We start from the raw sequence: 18540 nt of genomic DNA, 5'->3' as shown, positions 1-18540 counted from the left end.
AACCTTTAACACCCGACGTGATCCAGCAGCATGATTCCCTGGCAGTCTAAAGGAATGTAAATAAGAGACTTTATCGAGTGTTTTGGAGTCTCTGAGGTCTTTCTTGAGCCTTGGTACTGAAAACAAGCTGGGAGCTATTCAGTTAGATTATGGGTGATATGTCAGGCATAGTCTGAGGGAGATAAATGCACCAGGGACCAGGAAGAACACTCAGCATTGTGCACCTTGCAAGCGTTCCTCATCAGATCCCAGAAAAGAACAAAGATGGCTTTTTCCTCAGTTGTGAGACAGCCACTGCAATCCTCTCTGCACTACTGGAGAGGGACTTTTTGCAAGGGTGTGCAGTGATAGGACAAGGGGCAATGGATTTAAACTGAAAGAGGGCAGATTTAGATTAGATATAAGGAAGAAATTTTTCACTCTGAGGGCAGTGAGGCACTGGCACAGGTTGCCCAGAGAAGTTGCGGCTGCCCCATCCCTGGCAGTGTTCAAGGCCAGGTTGGATGAGGCTTTGGGCAACCTGGTGTAGTGGAGGGTGTCCCTGCCCATGGCAGGGGGGTTGGAACTAGATGATCTTTAAGGTCCCTTCCAACCCAAACCATTCTATGATTCCCCATTTTCTTACTGAAACATTGTTTTCCAGCAGAAGAAATCCCTTGGTTTTAGTGTCCGAGCAGTTTTCTAAGCAGTCTAAAAATCTTTCTTATTCTCTAATTTCAACCTGTTTTCTGTAAAACGAGATTAAACTAAACCTGTTGCTTTTTTTTTTTTTCCCCCCAGTTATTGATGAACAAACAAATTGGGTTAAAAAGATATGAAGTGGATGGAAGAAAAGTCCTTTTTTATTTTGATGAGGTAATGACTTTGTTTCTTTATAATTATGTTGCTTTTCAATGAAAGGCAAATGACCAGTGGATCAGGCATAGGTGCAGTGTGTTGGTGTTGATGGTCCCTCGCAGGTGAGGGTTACTGCGCAGCTTTACCTGGCCAGTTGCTTGAGCCTCTTTTGAGGTTTTAGTGGAAACTGAAGTGTAATTAATAGAGGCAGGTGATTAGCTTCAGCCCATATAGAATCACTGGGTAGATATCACTTAGTCGTACCTGAAAGTCAGATTATTTTGAGGCAAAAACGAACATTGCTAAAAGGACAGAGTAAAAATGCAGTCTAATTTAGATCTCAAAGCACATACCTGAGAGTGGAAGATGAGATCTCTCCTGGCTTGGTCATCAGCAGCAAATTGTTGGCTGGTTGCATTAGCAAGCTGGCTGATGCCAGGAGTGGTGCTGGTAAGGCAGGGAACACAGCCTGAGTTTCAGGTTTGCTGTTGTTGTATGGCAAGTATGTGTTTTAAAGGCTGGCAAAGTATCGTGTTTTAATTCATCCTGTTTCTTGTCTATTCATTATTTTTGTCTCTACACCTGGTATTGGAGGTGTTTTCGTTCTCCCCAGGTGTTACATTAGGGGCACACGCTATGTTTGTTTGTCTCTCTTCACTTAAAGTGCAGATTTTGTTACAGTGAGTCTTTTACATCATTTCACACAGATTCCAAGCCAGTGCATGACCTGTGTAAAGTTTCAAGCTTTCAGAGAGCATATAGTTGGGAAAACAGCTCCTGTTCCTATCAAAGTGTATGATTACTATGAGCCAGGTACGTGCCTGTTTTCCTTTGATTTTTGCCAGCGTTGGAGTATAAGGCTCAGTTGTGATTTCTAGTTCTTGCTTGCCTGCAGCTTTTGAAGCAACTCGTTTCTACAACGTGAGTGAAAACAGTCCCTTGGCTCGGGAGCTCTGTGATGGGCCAACGTGCAATGAGGTGGAAAGCTCAGCTAGCCAGTGGGTTGGTAAGTTGCACCAAAGCCAAGCAGATTTTTTTTTGGAAAATTGAGCCCACAGACATACTTTCCAGGAGTTCAGAACTCCAAATTATATTTAGAAAAATGCTCTGTTTCACTATCTGTGTTAGTGGAAGTTGTACAAAGGTTTGTGGGACAGCAGTGTTAAACTTGTGACAGCCAGAGACCAACGTAGTCTGCTCTTCAGCCACCAAAGGGACTGTTGTTTGCTTCAGAGGCAAGATTCAATGTATAATGCTGGAGGAAACTGCCCAAGGTGAGATGTATTAATAAACATAAAAGTAAAAACTCTTTAAAATGCAATTTGGTGTTCTTTCTCTAAAATATCTTGCAATAGAGTTCCACAATTAACTGCAGGAAGATTGAACAATTTCATGGATCAGTGAAAGGAATAGCTTTCCCCAGAAACTCTGTGTTCCTTTCTGTTCTCTACGTCACACACAAGAGTTGCATTATCCTGTACCTGGAATCTGCTGCAATATGGTTCTTTTCTGAGAGACAGCTTTATTCCCAGAGCTTTTTATTCCACCACGTTTGTAAATTCCTATGACGAGTCTTGGGGAATTCAACATGAAAACTTACATCAGAGAAACGGAAGAAAATTGCCACCCCATCTTCCCCTTTCCCATGCTATGAAAAAATATTACTTTCGATGTTTGTGTTTGCTTTGCAGGCTTTGTTCACTCTGGACCATGCAATAACATTTTTGGCTGCTTGGAGGATGAGTACTTTGAGCAGTGCATGTGTTCGCGAGACTGTGGCTATGATGGGGAGCCTGTGTGTGGATCAGATGGACAGATTTACCCGAACCATTGCCAGATGGAAGTGGCATCGTGCAGGAATAATACAAGGATAGAACAGATGCCCATGTCTCAATGTTCTGCCTGTAGGTTTCGTTCAGTTCCCTTTTCTGTTACAATCTGCTTGCAGAACACTACGAATCCTCCTCTAAGCAGATGATAATTACATATGTGTGGTAGGGAAAAGAGGAGAATTCAAAACCTCCTATGTATTATTTTGCTACAACAGAGGATTAAATTGTAAGAGCCTGTTTAGCTCAGAATAACTGGTTTTCCGTTCTCATGAATACGTGTTTTACCAATCAGAATGAACTTTAGAGAAAATTAGTGATGATGTTTTATCTGAAGTGAATAACCCCAGATAAAAATGACATCCATGAAGTACAACCTTCTTTGGAGATTCTATGTGGGCTTTCATGATGTGCAGTGTAGTAGCTCGGTGAACTGCGTATGCCACCTGTGGGAACGCAAACATTTTCTAGAGATTCATTAACAAATTTTATGACCAATGCATTTATTTTTATTTACAGCTAAGAATTTGCCAGAAGAAAGGGATACACACTCCCACACAGTTGAGCAACCCAGCGTTCAACAAACTCCAGCAGGTAATACCATACCTTTGCATTTATCCAAGGCCTTTTTCTAAAGCCTATCCTATCACTATATAAAAGAGTATTTAGCTCTTAAGCACATTTAAGTAAAGAAGCTGAATTTCTTTATCTTTTAGAAAAGACAGAACATTCGGAAATCAGAAAAAAATGAAGAGGTCAAGGAAACTTAGGATGATAACTATTCAGCAACAGATTAGCTCTTCTAGTCCTTCTCCTTTCAGGAAATCTTGTGTGATACCTGCTCTATTCAGCACATGTGCAAGATTTAGGTAATTGTTCACAGGGGTGGGCAAGTGACCCTCCTATTTTCTCAGCCTTGGCATGTTTGAACAATGCACACTCTGTGATCTTTTCTTCAATTTTAAGCTGCAAAGATCACATTTAAAACCAGGCTGAGGTAATGTGTTTCAACAAACTGAACAGGACATGACAACAGAAAAATACACTGCAAGAACTCGAATCCAGGTGGATTAACTTTGTCTCTAGCAGTTCTGTGCAAAAATTAAGCTGGCAGTCTTGATTCTCTCAGAGCTGCTGTTTGGAATAAAGGGCCTTAGTGAGCAAAAATGTTAAGGTCAGTAGATGGAGTAGCCAGGAATTTGGCTGCTCATTTTATTTGGTGCTTATATTCATACACTTTTTTCCAAGACTCATGTCGAACTTGCTCATGGCTCACAATAAATCTCACCAAGAAGCAGTGGGGTCAATAGAATAGTTTGTTTCATGCTGTTTCTAGTAAATAAACTGGACTAGATTTTTCCTGGCTGCTTTCCACTCATTAATTTTCCCCTGGCCTCTAACTCTCCTAACAAATCGGTAAAACAAGTTAATTCTTCGAGAAGACTCTGTGCCTTCTCATGTCTTTCTTTTGCACCGGAGTTCAGACTAAGATATGTCCAACATGAGAGACCACCCTGCTTTTTGCCCCTCCTCTGCTCTACAGATGTTGATGGACAGTTTTCTTATAAAGGTGTAAAAGCACGAGGAATGTTCCATTATGACTATTTCTATACGTCATTCAATCTTAAAGTGTTTGAGTTCTCTCCTATTTTCCCTCTCTTTGTTTCTGGACTTAGTGTGACTATATATATGAGATTGCTGCCTTTTGGAATAGCTGAGATGATGCTTGTTGCCTTTATTCTGTGCAAATGCTGTGTACTTCAGCATGGAAACTGTTTCCAATCTGAACCCTTTAAAGCAGCGTTCCCAGACTGCTCTGTAGGGCACTGCTGCTATGCAAGGCCATACTAAGTGTTTTGCTGCTGGTCTACAAAACTGGGACTGCAATGACATTATTTTCAAATAAAAAATTTATAGTAAAAGCATGGTTACCGGGGGGGAAAAAATTGTGGAACTCGACAACAGTCCACAGTCCAAAATTTTTCAGAACAGTGTTTCTGGAATAATCTGTGTTAAAGTACCTGTCTAAGAAAAATAACCCTCTGGTTTCCGTTCTAAACAGACAAAAGCAATGTTGGCTCACTAGGCTATCAGTAAGAGCAAAAGTGGAAATTCTGATTGTTTTTTTTTTAATGTATGTGGCATTTTTATAAAGATGTTAGATTAACAAACCTCTATGCCATAAGAATATGTTTGTCAAAGCTCAAGCACTTGGAGCTGGCTTTGTTCTAGGATCTGTGAGTGTTCAAGTTGAGTCTCCTGGAAGGCAGATACTCTTCTGACCTGAGCTGTCTGAGCAGCCGTGGCAGAGTGAGCACTCAGAAATAAAACTAAATCCTGCATCAGGAAAAGAGCCCAGCATGTGATTTTCATTAATCCTCTGGGCTCCTCTCAGGTCAACCACACGGTACATGAATCAAAGTTTAACAAATGAATGAATCCCTCCTGATACACGGGTCTCATTTGGACTCACTGGTTTGTTACCATTGGAGCATGTGATTGGTTTAAGTCGGCTCAGGTGCTCCGGGTTTCTAGCAAAAGTTCTGATGAGCCATGTCTAAATCTGTGACTTCCTAAAAGGATGCAAAACTCCAGGAGCCAAATCAAGCTCAGGGCAGGTTGGTGAAACTGCCTCGGTGTGTTAATCTTCAGGAAATACCATTTTCCTGGAGAACCGCCTGGTGTTTATATTGTCTGAAATCCTTCTGTATTTGCCGTACGACCGGTGCAGGCTCAGCTCGGTGTGATTGATGCCTTCATTGTCAGCTCTTGTCTGTGTCACCCCAGCCATGGAAACAATGGGAGCCAGCTTCCTTCCAGCACACAGTGGGGAACTTGGGAATGTGTTCAGGCTCGCTCTGGCAAACAGGCTTGCGGTGTAGTTCCATATACACCAGTGAGTCTGCTAGAATAAACAACAGCTTTTGAGTTGTGCTGTTCAAGGTAAGCAATTCTACAGAGATGGTCCTGAAAAACCAGGATGCAGTGCTTCTCGCAGCACCTAGCTATTGTCAAAGCATGTTAAAAAGCCTTTCAGAAGCCTGCAGCAGATGTTGCAGTGAGGCAGAACGGCTGAGGGTTGACCATAAAACTGTAGCCTTTTTTGTACAGATGGGTAGATCCTCTTGGCTTCTTTAGAAGTATCCTCTTGATTGAGAGGGAAGCGTGCAGGGTGACAGGAGTCAGCTAAAACAACTCTTGTCTGAATTCCCTTCCACGGCTGCTCTTTCTCACGGGCAAATTACTGAGACTAAGAGGGATGAAACAGGTTTTTGAGGAGTAGCATGGACCCACCTCTGCCTTGAAGCATTGAAGCCCTGCTACTATGCTTTCACAGCCTGTTCCAGTCATATTTGCTTGTACTGAAAGCTCCTGGAGCAGGATTTTGGTTGCTAACTGGAGTATCAGTATCAAAAGTGCCTTCCAGACTATGGCTTTCCTAAGATCGTTGTTACACTAGACTGCAAAAATAGGGTGGATTTCAGAGCTTCAGAGATCCTCTGTAGCTCTGATACCATCTCTCTAATGAAGTGGTGCTTTGATTGCTTCCATAGGTCATTAATGATCATAGAATCATAGAATCATAGAATGGTTAGGGCTGGAAGGGACCTTCAAAGGTCATCTAGTCCAACCCCCCTGCAAGGAACAGGGATATCTCCAACTAGATCAGGTTGCTCAGGGCCTCATCCAACCTGGCCTTGAACGTCTCCAGGGATGGAGCATCCACCACCTCTCTGGGCAACCTGTTCCAGAGAGGAACACGATCCATGATCTTCTGAAACTGCCTAAATCATCTCTGCCAGAGGTGCAGCTATGTTGGAAGGCAGTATGTTGCTATCATGGTAACGTTATGATTTTACACGGATTTGATGGAAAAGCAGTGTTGAGGTGTGGGGCAGCAGCACCTGGTGGTATCAGTGCTGCTTTGAGCAGACAGCACGCCCAGCCTGGTGCTGCCCGACCCCCCAGCCTTCTCCCCACAGCTGCAGCCATCTTATTTGTGTTTTGTTATTTCTACTCTAGCAGTTAGAGGGGCTGGTAACTGGAAGACAATTCTTTGTGGAATTATGATACTTTTATTTGGTGGCGTTGTTATTTTTTAAAAAATTAAATGCCATCACCCATCACCAGCCCCTAATGGGAACATCAGAATGAACTCTGCTTCCAGGTGGAGTCATCTCGCAACACTCCCCGGCAGGCACATTATTCACAGGAGCGCTGTTCTTTTGGGATTAATTGAACTGGCAATGGGCCATTTTTCCTTTCACCCCATCGGTGTTCAGCAAACATTGGCTTAGGCACAAACATTTGGAGATGGGGGAGTGGTTTGTATGCAACAGGAAATGTCGGCCTCTCGTCTTTGCTTCGACTCCAATGCTGCATTCCTGGGAAGAGTGAGGTCTGTGATGTTAATTCTGTCCCTGGTGCACAGCAATCATCCATTCATAGAACAAGCTCATGATCTGGCAGGTTCTCGCACGGAGAAGGCCAAGAAGAAGTGAACAGAGAGACTGACTCTGCTTTCAGGCAAGCGTTCCCGTGCCCAGGGCTGAGCCTGTCGCTGGGAGGATGTGGGAGGCAACAGGGAAGGACCTTCAGATGTTTTATTTCTAGAGAACAAAGATTTTCAAAAGTCTTGATGAGTGTTTCTCCTTAAATTAAGCCAACTTTGCAGGGGGGTGAGGAGGGGGACTTTTCCTCCCTGCAACAGCTATGTTCCGACGACTTGCTGTGGTTTGGATTAGAGCAGTGTACACAGAAAGCAAACAGGAAAGATGGGCAGCTGAGCTGGCTCGGGGAGCAGTTTAGAAAACAGGGACCTATTGATATTCCTAGAAGTTTTACCCTCTAGGGACGGTGAGCAGTCACCCAGCACAGAGGCACAGCCTGTTTTGGGTGGGATATGTACTGGGTAGTGACCTGCCGGTGTCTTGGTACAGACTGGAGTGAATGCGAGGAGGATAAATCCATGTTTCTGCCCGTGATGTGTCTGTTCCTATCTTAAACGATGGAAGTTTCTCTGTGGTATGTGACTGTGCTGAAGCAGATGTATCTCAGCTACTGCTAATTCAGGCTGAGGGAGAAGAGAATGGCTTTGATGTAGGTTTCTGGCCTGTTGTGCCAAAATCTTCATGCTTGTTGAGCTGAAAAGAGATCTAGCTGCTTGCACTCATCTTTTTCATGACACACGTGAAAAAGTAAACTGCTTTACAGTCTGTCCTCTAGCTTTGTGGCTCGCTTTCATAAAACGGCGCTTAAAAGAGCGCACACGTCGCACGTCTTCGTATGGATTGGCCTCTCCGTGACTGAGGTACTTGGCTTGGACCCAGTCAAAGGGGAGAGATGGATTTTCAGACTGCAGAGTAGCTCATCCGTGACATCTGGCATTCCCAAAGATACCTCTCGCTTTTATCTACTATATACAGGTCTCGGAGTGAACTGGTTTCTAACTTAAGCACCTCAGTTAATTAGATAGTTCAAAATGAGACTGATGTTTCTTCAAATACGTGGCCTTTTCTGCCCCACCTCCCATGATGCCTTTAATTTTTTTCCAGTGCCCAGGTCTCAGACTGGGAGATTGAGAATTCTGGTTTACAGCAGCTTTCCTCCTTGCATGTGAATCCCGGCATGCACGTGCAGGTCCATTGACATGTGTAGCCTCCGTCCCTCACGTAAGGCACTCGTTTGGCCTTGATTTGCCTCCCTGATTAAAATTCCTTCCCTCTTAGGGCATTCCCCTTCTCTGCGATGCAATACATGATGCCATAATGCAGTTTCTTTGGCTAAAGCACAACTGGAGACTCTCTGGTTTCCTTTCCAGCAGAGGAAGACCCTCCACTACAGACAGATCTGTCATACTACTCCTACGAGTACGACCCGGACCCCTACGCGTCGGAGGCCGACGTCTTTGAGATCGTGGCAGAACTGACAACAGCAAGCACGTTAAAAGAAGAGGACAAGATTCGGGAAGTAGTGACCACAGTAGAATGGTGAGCTGGGGGTCATAAATCGGATTTGAGAGTCAACGTATCATGTACTAACTCATTTGTTGGGTCAGATGTATTGAATTCCTCAAAAGGGCCGTTCTTACAACTGACCTGCTACCCCTTTTGCAAGGAGTCACCGGGAACAAGATCTTGCTTGGGCAGCATCTAAAAGTCTTTGTGACCTGAATGTCTCCATCCCGAGCAGAATAAGAAGTGACATTTTAAGCTTTTCTCTGCCCTGCCCAGTGATGTTTCACAAAGATACGTAATGGGAAAGTGACTTTTCTCCATTATGTTCTCTCTCCAACAGAAGTCTGTAATTTAAATAAAGAGAAGAGGCTCAGAATCAACTCCTGTATGAGTTTGTTCCTACAGACGACCTGCTGCAGAACAGAAACCGAACGATGACTACTTCCTGATGCACTCAGAACTGTAGGCTTTGCTGCCCCGTGGGGGGGATCGGGAGCGCTAAGGGGGACACTCAGCATTATTTTTTCTGTCAATTTTCCTGCCTTTTGTGCATCTTTTTTGGAGTACTTCCAGGGATGGGAGACCAATATGCTGTGCCCTCTGGGTGAGAAAAATAGGGGCTGGAATTCAAACCTGTAGACCATTTCCAAGTGTTTTCTCTGCTATCAGGATACTGCAAATGCCATTTCCTAGCTACATTTAGAAGCTAAGTCCAGGCCTTGTGCTTAGCTGAACTGCTGTTTGAGGAAAGATGGCTGAGAAGTTTTCTCTCAAATAATAATAATAATAAAAATCAGTGTGTTTTGCTAATTATGACATAGCAAGAGGCTAAGCATCTTCCCCAGCCCACAAATCTACTGCACCCTCAACGATGTCCCACAAGAGAAAAACTTCCCTAGTGGCACCATGTTCAGGGAAGTTCTTGGGAGGCACCTTTTACAGGAGAAAACTGAAATCTGCTGTCAGGGCTGAAAGGCTTTTGACTGTCCCCAGCATGACTGCAGGCTTCGGGTGGGGAGTTTGCCACCCACAGCCGTGACAAGGACGAGGTGGGTGAGCCCTCTTCGTGTTGCACTATGTGCTGATAAGGGCTGCTTGCAGCCTGCTCATCCCTTTCCTCCTTGTAACCCTGGCCTGAAAATAAAGCTGACCCAAGGTGCAGTCCCTTTTAAGTGCTTGCCTGGCTTCACCCATCACTTTTCCTTTGCTCCCACTTGGATCCCCATACAATGGTTGTTCTGGATATGGTAGTCTATGTGTTGGCCCTGGGTCTGGTGGCCAGGACGAGTCACTGGTGTCGCAGAGGGTGGACTCCCTTAGACCAACCTTCCCCAAGCAATATGGTAAAACTAAAAACAAAAGCTTTGTGTTTCCAACAGTGCAGGAGCCAAGATTTTTTGGTTTCCCTTCCTGCCTGGAGCAGCATTGTTCTCTTTGGAGGAGTTACATGCAATTGCCTGTTGCAAAATGGTGTTAATATTTTATCTTCCCACTTCTATTGTTACCAGGGCCCAGAGTGGGGTGGAAACTCCTTTTGAGGGTGTTTATTGGTGAATGGAAACAGGAAAAAGCCCAGCTCCATTCATTTTTAGGACTTGTTTACACAGGAACCACGACAAGAATATATCCCAGTATAGACATTCCATTCCAGAATAAAGGCAATTTTATTCCAGAAAAGTGTCCACACAGGGACAAAACAGGGAGGTATCCCAGAAGTTGGGCATATGTAGTTTCCAGTCCTTTTTGTCTGGGGCCAGATATTTGCAGAATGTAGTTGACATGATGAAGGTTTGGGTCTTGAATTTCCCAGAAATTTTAGAACTGCTTTGCTGTCAAGTTTCCAAGCCTTCCTTCACGGCTGCTCTGAGCTCTCCTCGCAGGATTTTGACGTGGCTGCTGCCCATATGTACCCACTGCTGCTCAGCAGAGGCTTTCGCCACGTCTCTTCAGTGTGCATGGGCAGCCCATGTCCTCACTGTGTCCACGCAGCACAGGGAAGCACTGGCGGCTGCATTCCTGTCTGGCAGGTAAATAAATGCCTTTAAACTAAATTCCATCTCCTGTAAGGAACTGGCCTGGCAGACGCTGGCTATTGTGTACACACACAGGACTGAGTCAATATTTATCCCCTGGGTAAATAACAGACCTAGTGTGAGCTGCAACAAGAGTTGGGTTTTTTTTTTTCTTTTCTAAATATCAAAGCTGCACAATACAAACCCTGCTGTTTGCTGGTTCCAGTCTCAACTGTTTAATGCTTTGAGTCTGGGAGAATGAGACATTTAGTCACCCTGATGATGTCTGTGTGACTAGCTTCCCACAGAAGATGGGACTTATGTTTTGGATTCTTCAGTCTCCTGTCCCCTGTCCCTTTCTGGCATTACTTTCCTTTTCTCATCCATTGTATGCTTCTGGATAGACATTTGAAGTCAGTTTATATTGCTCGGTGCTCTCGTAGATCCTTGGGCAGTCATAGAATCATGGAATGGTTTGGGTTGGAAGGGACCTCAAAGTTCATCTAGTTCCAACCCCCCTGCCATGGGCAGGGGCACCCTCCACTACACCAGGTTGCCCAAAGCCTCAGTCAGAGAGCATCGCCACTGGGGACAAGGAGATGAGGGTAGGGAGTCTCAGCCAAGTGTTAAACCTGACTTTCTTCACTTTCCTCAGCCTCTGGGACAGGTAACGTCCTAATTCAAGGCACAGACATCTCCCCGTTGCTGCCAGCTAAATAATTCATCCTGGTGGTGCCAGCCCATCAATCCTGGCCTTGTTCTGTGGGGTCTCTGTGTGCCAGTGCACTCACCTGTTTCAGGCAGAGGAGTCTTGCTCCTGTTTTTACAACTAGAAGAAAAGCTGGACAGACCTGTACCCTCCGAAGGCGAAGGCAGAGCAGCCTCAGTGTCCTTAAACAGAGACAGTTAGAACAGGACGGGGTGTGTGAGGCAATGTGCCAGGGTTTCTGGATCTGGGAGTCTGACATCACCTTGAGTGCTTCTTCACAGCTTTGGCACTTCCAGGGAAATCACTAGTCCATCTGCTCTTGGCAGCCTCCACCTCCCCCCAGTCTTGCCTCACCAAACTAGCTCCTTTCCACAGTTAAAAAAAAAAAAAATAAAAAATAAGGAATTGAATAAAGGAGCCTGTAATTACACAGTGGTTGCCTCTTCTCCCCTGCCACAGGAGTAAAGGAGCAGGTCTCTGCCCTCTTCCCCACCCCAGCTGAACGTCCCTCTGTCCATACCTTTCCCTGTCTGAGATGTGTTGTTCATGTTCCTTGTAATCATCATCAATTCCCATCTAGGAAAAAAACATTTCCTAGACTATATTTCCTAGAAAATATAGACTATTTTCCATTCTTCAAAATCCTACTTGGAATACAGAAACTCTTTAGGAGCAGGTCCATGAGAGCCCCTGGACACAGCGTAGCCTTGTCACACTCGGTGTTGTTCATGGGCTTTGGCCCAGTTCTGACTCTGAAGCTGACAGTCACACTCCCATCCCTGAGAACACAAGGACATCTCAGCACTGAAAACTCAGGCTCCGACTTCACGAAGACCAGCCAATCATAGTTTAGAGAGAAGGGATTGATTTTTTTTCTTTTTTTTTTTTTTTTTCACCAAGGTAGAGACCAACTCAGTGGTGGAAAGCCAGCAAGGACAGCAGACCTGCTGGACTTTAGGCTTTGAATTGTTTCTGGCTTAGGGACGTTTGCCTCCCTCTTTGAGGGATGCTTCTCCTTCCCTTTTTCTGATGATTCCCCCATTGCAAAAGGAGAAGAGTGTCAGTGGGTTTGTAAGATGCAGAGATTCCTACTCACATCAAGTTATGTTGCTGAATAGCTGCAGCAGTGGTAGTTATCAGTGATTTTCGCTTGCGATACTTTCAATGAAATTAATATTTATATATTTGTAACTGTACATTATGCAGAGTAATCATTACCATGGTATTTATTTTAAAGCAATAGTTCCCTTGTTCTTTCTCGTCCAAGTGTTTCGGTCTTGCCTCTTTCCCTCCTTCTTCATCAGCCTCAGCAGAAAACAAATACCAGAAGAATGTTCAGCTTCCTTGAAGAACATCATGGAAACAGCAGCACTTGCTTTGCTGACGTCGACTATTGACATTTAATGCACAATAACCTGGTTTTCATTATTGTGAATAGATCATCTATCTAGAGAACCGCAGCTCGCTTTGGGTTTTGGTTTGTTTGGGTTTTTTAGTACCTCCTGTTTCTGATGGAGCAGCACTGGCTCTGGCTACACCAGGTCTCCTGCGCTCAGTAGTGGGCACCTCCTCGGCACGTGCGGTGCTGCACCCGGAGCAAACAGGCTCTAGTTTGTCGGCTGCGTTTCGCCCCGCTCACACGTGTACACGCAAACACTTCTATGACCGTTTTTGTTTTGTTTTGCAAATCTTAGCAAGTCTGAGTCCACAAAAGGGTTTGGTTTAGATTCTGATAAATATTTTATTAAAAACTGATTTTAAGACAATCTTGTCTGCCTCTTCTTGTTCGCATCGTAGGCTGTAAGCTTGTCTGATCGTAGGTTATGGTGAGGACAGAAGTCATGTCTGTACCAGTAAAACTAAAGAATTCAGGAACTCTGGGGAGGTTTATCTCTCATTTTCTACCTTCCTGCTTACTGGGACGTGCCCTGGTTGTGTCTGAGAGATGAGCTGGCTGCATTTTGTCAAAATGGCAACAGGTTCCAATATGCAACAAACTTGGTCACCAGTTTCGTAAGAGACAGCTCTTGATTGTGTGTGACATTACACAAAAAAAAGCACGGAGTTCTAGAGCGAGGGTTTTCTCAATTCCTTCTTTAATATTTCCCTTCAAAAGAAGTAATATTTGTTTTAAAAAAATCCATTAATGCAACTTTGCCCCAAAGAAATCGTGGATGCAAAGGGTCGTTTGCCAATATAGGGATTAGTGAGTGGGATTTTTACACTTGTTACCAACAATGGGCTCACATTACTATGGTGTTGCTTACTACTCAAGCCAAGAAAGTATTTGCTAGAAAAGCCAGTGCTCTCCATTCTCTTCACAGAATATTTTAGTTCTCGAGAGTACCTTTCATCCAGGTACCTCCTAGTAATTTTGAAATGTTTATAAGTTTGTTTTTGTGAGCACCTGTTCTTTTTCAGTTTTAGGTGAAGGGAACATGTGTTCAAGGACAGCAAGCAAGTCAGTAGCAGAGAAAGAAATAAAACATAAATAACAATCAGTCTGCAGGATGCAGTAGGAAAACCAGACCCAGGTACGGTGGCAAGAGTATCCCAGCAATATGTGACCAGAGGAGAAGTCGCACGCAGTGTCCCAGTAACAAATCTGTACATGTCCAGCACTCCACGTCTCGTCTGGACTCCGCGCTTCTCAAGGAATCCTGTGGTCCAGGTTTATTCAGTTTTAGCTAAGCAGACAGGAGAAAGGACTTGTCTCCTGGGAAATACTGCTTGTTGCTCTGGAGGAAACATGTGGGATCCCAGTGCTGTCTTCATCTTATCCCCGCTGTATGTCACGAGTGCTTTGGGAGTAGGGAGCTGGGATGGAGGCTTACACCAGCGACTCTTTGGAACTTTTTTGAGGGAGTGTTTCCTTGGAGGTTTTTAGGGACGTGGTGTTTTGTTTTCTGTGACCGAAGAATCTCTTTCTCACCTTATCTCGAAAGTCTTCGGAAACGTAGTAGTAGACGAAGGGATCAGCGCAGCTGTTGCAGGTGCTGATGGCCAGGCTCACCATGTAGCTGATGTACAGGTTGCCGTACAGCTTGGAGTTATAGCTGGAGTAATGAACAAGGAGGAGAACATTGCTGGGTGTGTAGAAGGCCACAAGCATGAACAGCACGAGAGCTGTGAGCTTCATAGAGTAGGAGTACTTCTTCCCACTGTCCAGGAGGGCTCGCAGCACTGAGCAGTAGCTGAACAGCATCACTGCCAGAGGCGCGAGGAAGGCGCAGGCGATCAGGCAGATGAAGTAGTAGAAGTAATACCCGTCATCCTCGTGCCTGGGGAGAACATCGTGGCAGAGAGTGATGTCTGCTCCGTACAGGGGATACGACTGCTGCTGCAGGGTCAGGGGCAGGGTGAGGACGGCAGCGCAGAGCCAGACGGCAGCGCAGATGCGGGCGGCGAAGGCGGGAGTGCGGAAAGAACGCGAGAAGAAAGGATGCACCACAGCCAGGTACCGGTCGACACTGATGCACGTGAGCAGCAGCACTGAGCAGTACATGTTCCCGTAGAAGAAAGCTGTGGTGAGCCGGCACAGGCCTTCCCCAAAGGGCCAGTTGTTCCCCAGGAAATAGTAGAAAATCTTGAAGGGCAGCACCAATGTGAGCAGCAGATCTGCTGCAGCCAAGTTCATCAGAAAGACAGTGGAGGTCAGCTTCTCAGCCCTGGTGGCCAGGACCCCCAGGGCCAGCCCGTTCGAAGGCAGCCCCACCAGAAAGACGAGGGTGTAGAGGCAGGGGATGAGCCGCACGGTGATGGCGCTGCCCAGCTGAGCGCGCGTGGCCTCGTGTATCAGCAGGTACGTGACGTTGTTGATGGTCGCCTTTTCCCCGGGGATGGCTCGGGGACACGGTGTGATCTCTGGCGTTGTTACCTGCTCCTCGGTGCTGTTCTGAGAGTAATCTGTCAGATAAACACAGTCTGTTACTCGCTGCCTGTGCAGTTACCCGTGTACTTTGCGGAGCAGGCTGCCTACCAAAGGCTATGGGTCTGCACTTTATGACGAGTTCCCTGGAATTGGGAGTGTTCTGTAAAATGTTGTTGTGTGACGAGCAGAAAAAAATGGCTGACAGAATTAGGTGTGCTGGAGTAACCGTCAGCAACTTCACTGAAAATTTACTTCATTCCTCTGTCATGTGGTTTCTCACAGCTTAGCAGTGGTTGCTATGTTGTACAGCTATCAGCAGGCCTGGGAAACTGGAGAGCAATTCCTCTGCCCAGCTTTCATAGGATCACAGAATGGTTTGGGTTGGAAGGGATCTCAAAGACCATCTAGTACCAACCCCCCTGCCACGGGCAGGGACACCTTCCACTACACCAGGTTGCTCAAAGCCTCATCCAACCTGGCCTTGAACACTGCCAGGGATGGGGCAGCCACGGCTTCTCTGGGCAACCTGTGCCAGTGCCTCACCACCCTCAGAGTGAAGAATTTCTTCCTTAGATCCCATCGAAATCTCCCCTCTTTCAGTTTAAAGCCATTGCCCCGTGTCCTGTCACTTCATGCCCTTGTCCAAAGCCCCTCTCCAGCTTTCCTGTAGCCCCTTTAGGTACTGGAAGGCTGCTATAAGATCACCCCGAAGCCTTCTCTTCTCCAGGCTGAACAGCCCCAACTCTCTCAGCCTGTCTCCATAAGAGAGCTGCTCTTCCAAAAGAATCCTGAGATATGGGGCCATTCCAGAGTAAAATCATGGCTGTGGGAGTCTAACTTAGCTAAAGATGTTGGCTTCAAGTGCCCTCTGCTTTACTTCTTTAATTTTTCTTTCCAGTTTCTTCCACCCCAGTTTCTTTCTCTTCTGTACCACCTTCTATCACCTCCTGCTTCAACTAGAGTGTGCATGAAGCTCAATTAGAGTGTGCTCCCATATGACAGCTTTCAAAAACGAGTTTTCGGGGATCTTATAAAGGTACCAAGTAGCCAGTAGTTTAAGAAGAAGTCATTTTTCACCCGAAGATACGCACTCACCATCGTAGTCTGGAGAGGCCAGGCAGAGTCCCCAGAAGGCACAGCACAGCACGAGCCTGTGCGACAGCCGTCCCTTCCCGAGGGTCTCCATCCTGGGGCAGGATCCACCGGTGCTCTGCTGTGCTCAGAGCTGTGCGGGAAAGGCAGTGCTGGTGACCCTGTTACGCGTTTCCTTCTGTTAGTCCTTAACTCACGGAAGCACCAGGCTTATCCCGTGAAGGATGGAGCGTGTGGGGGGCTGTCACGACGTGCACGAGTACGTGTTGCCCAAGCAGTGACTTGGCTCCAGCGTCAGACGCGGGACTAGGAGGGGCATACGTGTCCAGAGCCACAGTGTACTGGCCCGTGCTCCATCGTCAGAGCTACACGATGGCTCAAGTGACTCATTTGGGCTTCCTTCCTGCTCCAAAACATGCCTGGAAATAACAAATGTGGTCAGATTTAATGTAGTTTGAATTTGGTTTGGAGTGTAAACTGAACTTCTGACCTCCTATATCGAGCATCCTTCCACCCAAGAGAGACTCAAGTGCCTGTGTGTGAGTCGAGGTCTTTCCCGCAGCCCGATTCAAAATGCACCCTGGCACTGCAAATTGAGAAGGCATCAGCCCCTCGCAGAAACACAAAGTGCAGGAGAGCTGCAGATCCAGAGAAACCTCCCCAGCTCCCAGGGATGACACAGGGCTCTTGCAGCAATTGAGGGTTTTTAGCATCAGCCTCGCGGTCTCCAGGTCAGGCTGGGCCGTTCAGAGTTTTTTTATTTCTCTATTGCTGCTCCTGCTCCCTGGCTAAACACGGGACCGAGCTCCTGCACCTTCCTTCTTGATCTCACTGGAGAGGTTGATCAAAAGTCTTGTGGGTCAGAGCTATTTGCACTCGGAAGAACCAGCACTAGCACCAGCCTGGAGCACCGTAACGTGCGAACGATAAGCGGTGAGGTCTCACTCGACGGGGACACGGTGCTTCCGCTGATAAACTGCCAGGAACAGGGAGAGCGGCTCCATCCCGCAGGAAAGGGGCCTGAGAAGGGCTCGCAGGAAGTCTCTGCTGTTGGGTAGATAATGGTGAATTTCGGTCACTCTTGCCCAAGAAGAGCTGTGTTTTTCCAGAGATGTGCAGTCAACCCAGTAAACCCCCAAGAGGGCTGAGTGCTCGTGTGTTAGCCGACAGCTCGGAGCAGCGATGTGCGGCTGCCGCATCCCTGCTGGTGGCATGGAGAAGACTCACATAATGTAGTAGGAGGGACTGGTAGATGTTTCCTGAACCTTTAGGATCCTTTACTGCTTGGTCCTCCCTTCTGTAGCTCCTTGAGAGCCTAAGTCCCTTCCGTGCTCTGCCTTGCACAGCACCGCTGGGAAAGTCCCACATCCTCTCCCATCACCGGTGTCAGAGCTCCAGCATGACCACGTCCTGGTGGTCATCAGGTGGGTGGGCCCACTGGGGCAGGAGGTCACAGCTTGAGAGGTCGCTGGCTTTTAGGCTTTTGCTCTCCAGTCCCCAGCCTGGCTCTGCGAGGGAGTAAAGCCAGAAGCCGGAGTCCGGGCAGTAGGAACTGTAAATTTGGTTTGGCAACCTGAGGAGCAGCTCGTTTCTTTCTCCTCAGCTTATGAATGGCCTCTTCTGTGAACGTTGCAAATCTGAGCCTGGCTGCTGTTTGATGAGATTCTTCTATTCCAAGGAGAAAATGATCCTATTTCCTTTGCTTTCACCATATTCCCATATCCTTGTGCCGAGCGTGTCGAGAGGTGGAGTTCCGCTGGCAGGGACAGGGAAGATGCAATGTTAGATGTTTTGCTTTTGTGATTCTCTCAGGATTTATGAACCATTACAGAATGACTCATGCGGTCACATATTTTCCATGCCTCAGCCAGGATCCTTTCCATGCTCTGTATGCAAAAAATTAGACATAATCAGGTTCAGATAGTGTGCAAATCACAGCCCTGCTTCCTATGGCCAGGTCTCTGGAGCGGAGCAGGGAGAGGTTACTCATTGCTGTATCCTTCATTTTTCAGATGCTGTGTGATCTTTAGTGACTGCTTTAGATGCAGAACAGCTTGCTTGGAAATTCTAATGCCAGAGGTTTGTTACGGCTTGTTAACATCTCTTTAAGTCGTGTGATCCCTGCCCTGTGGGTAACCATTTGGTTTTTAAGTCATTCATTATGCAACAGATCATCTCCTGGGAGAAGGAGCTCTTTTATTCCATGGCTCTGAACCCAAAAGATGTAATGCTG

At 46.3% G+C, this 18540-nt stretch overlaps 2 protein-coding genes across 2 annotated transcripts in view; one reads left to right on the top strand and one right to left on the bottom strand.

Moving 5' to 3' along the window:
* Nucleotides 1-8999, top strand: part of CPAMD8 (C3 and PZP like alpha-2-macroglobulin domain containing 8) — a 54075-nt gene extending 45076 nt beyond the window's left edge. The window contains exons 37-43 of the mRNA XM_086627598.1: nucleotides 781-855; nucleotides 1545-1650; nucleotides 1733-1843; nucleotides 2529-2741; nucleotides 3186-3260; nucleotides 8488-8656; nucleotides 8964-8999. Of these exons, the coding sequence (XP_086483724.1) occupies nucleotides 781-855; nucleotides 1545-1650; nucleotides 1733-1843; nucleotides 2529-2741; nucleotides 3186-3260; nucleotides 8488-8656; nucleotide 8964 (750 nt within the window). The 3' untranslated portion in view covers nucleotides 8965-8999. The remainder of the gene's footprint in view (nucleotides 1-780; nucleotides 856-1544; nucleotides 1651-1732; nucleotides 1844-2528; nucleotides 2742-3185; nucleotides 3261-8487; nucleotides 8657-8963) is intronic.
* Nucleotides 9000-13015: 4016 nt separating this feature from the next.
* Nucleotides 13016-16448, bottom strand: F2RL3 (F2R like thrombin or trypsin receptor 3). The gene is made up of 2 exons (XM_009990040.2): nucleotides 16311-16448; nucleotides 13016-15250 (listed from the first exon to the last, which is right to left on the bottom strand). Exons 1-2 carry the CDS (start codon nucleotides 16399-16401, stop codon nucleotides 14175-14177), a joined length of 1167 nt encoding a protein of 388 aa, XP_009988342.2. The 5' UTR covers nucleotides 16402-16448; the 3' UTR covers nucleotides 13016-14174.
* Nucleotides 16449-18540: the final 2092 nt, after the last annotated feature.

The sequence above is a fragment of the Tauraco erythrolophus genome, chromosome 28 (genome assembly GCF_009769465.1).
Source record: "Tauraco erythrolophus isolate bTauEry1 chromosome 28, bTauEry1.pri, whole genome shotgun sequence".
In the NCBI taxonomy this organism is placed as follows: Eukaryota; Metazoa; Chordata; class Aves; order Musophagiformes; family Musophagidae; genus Tauraco; species Tauraco erythrolophus.
This window is presented reverse-complemented; position numbering and strand designations above follow the sequence as displayed.

Bases quoted from the DNA above. Each gene is read 5' to 3' on its own strand.
- F2RL3 (XM_009990040.2), bottom strand. From the start codon at position 16,401: ATGGAGACCCTCGGGAAGGGACGGCTGTCGCACAGGCTCGTGCTGTGC. The intron at 15,251-16,310 runs GTGAGTGCGTAT...TTTATCTGACAG, and splicing joins GGCCTCTCCAGACTACGATG to ATTACTCTCAGAACAGCACC.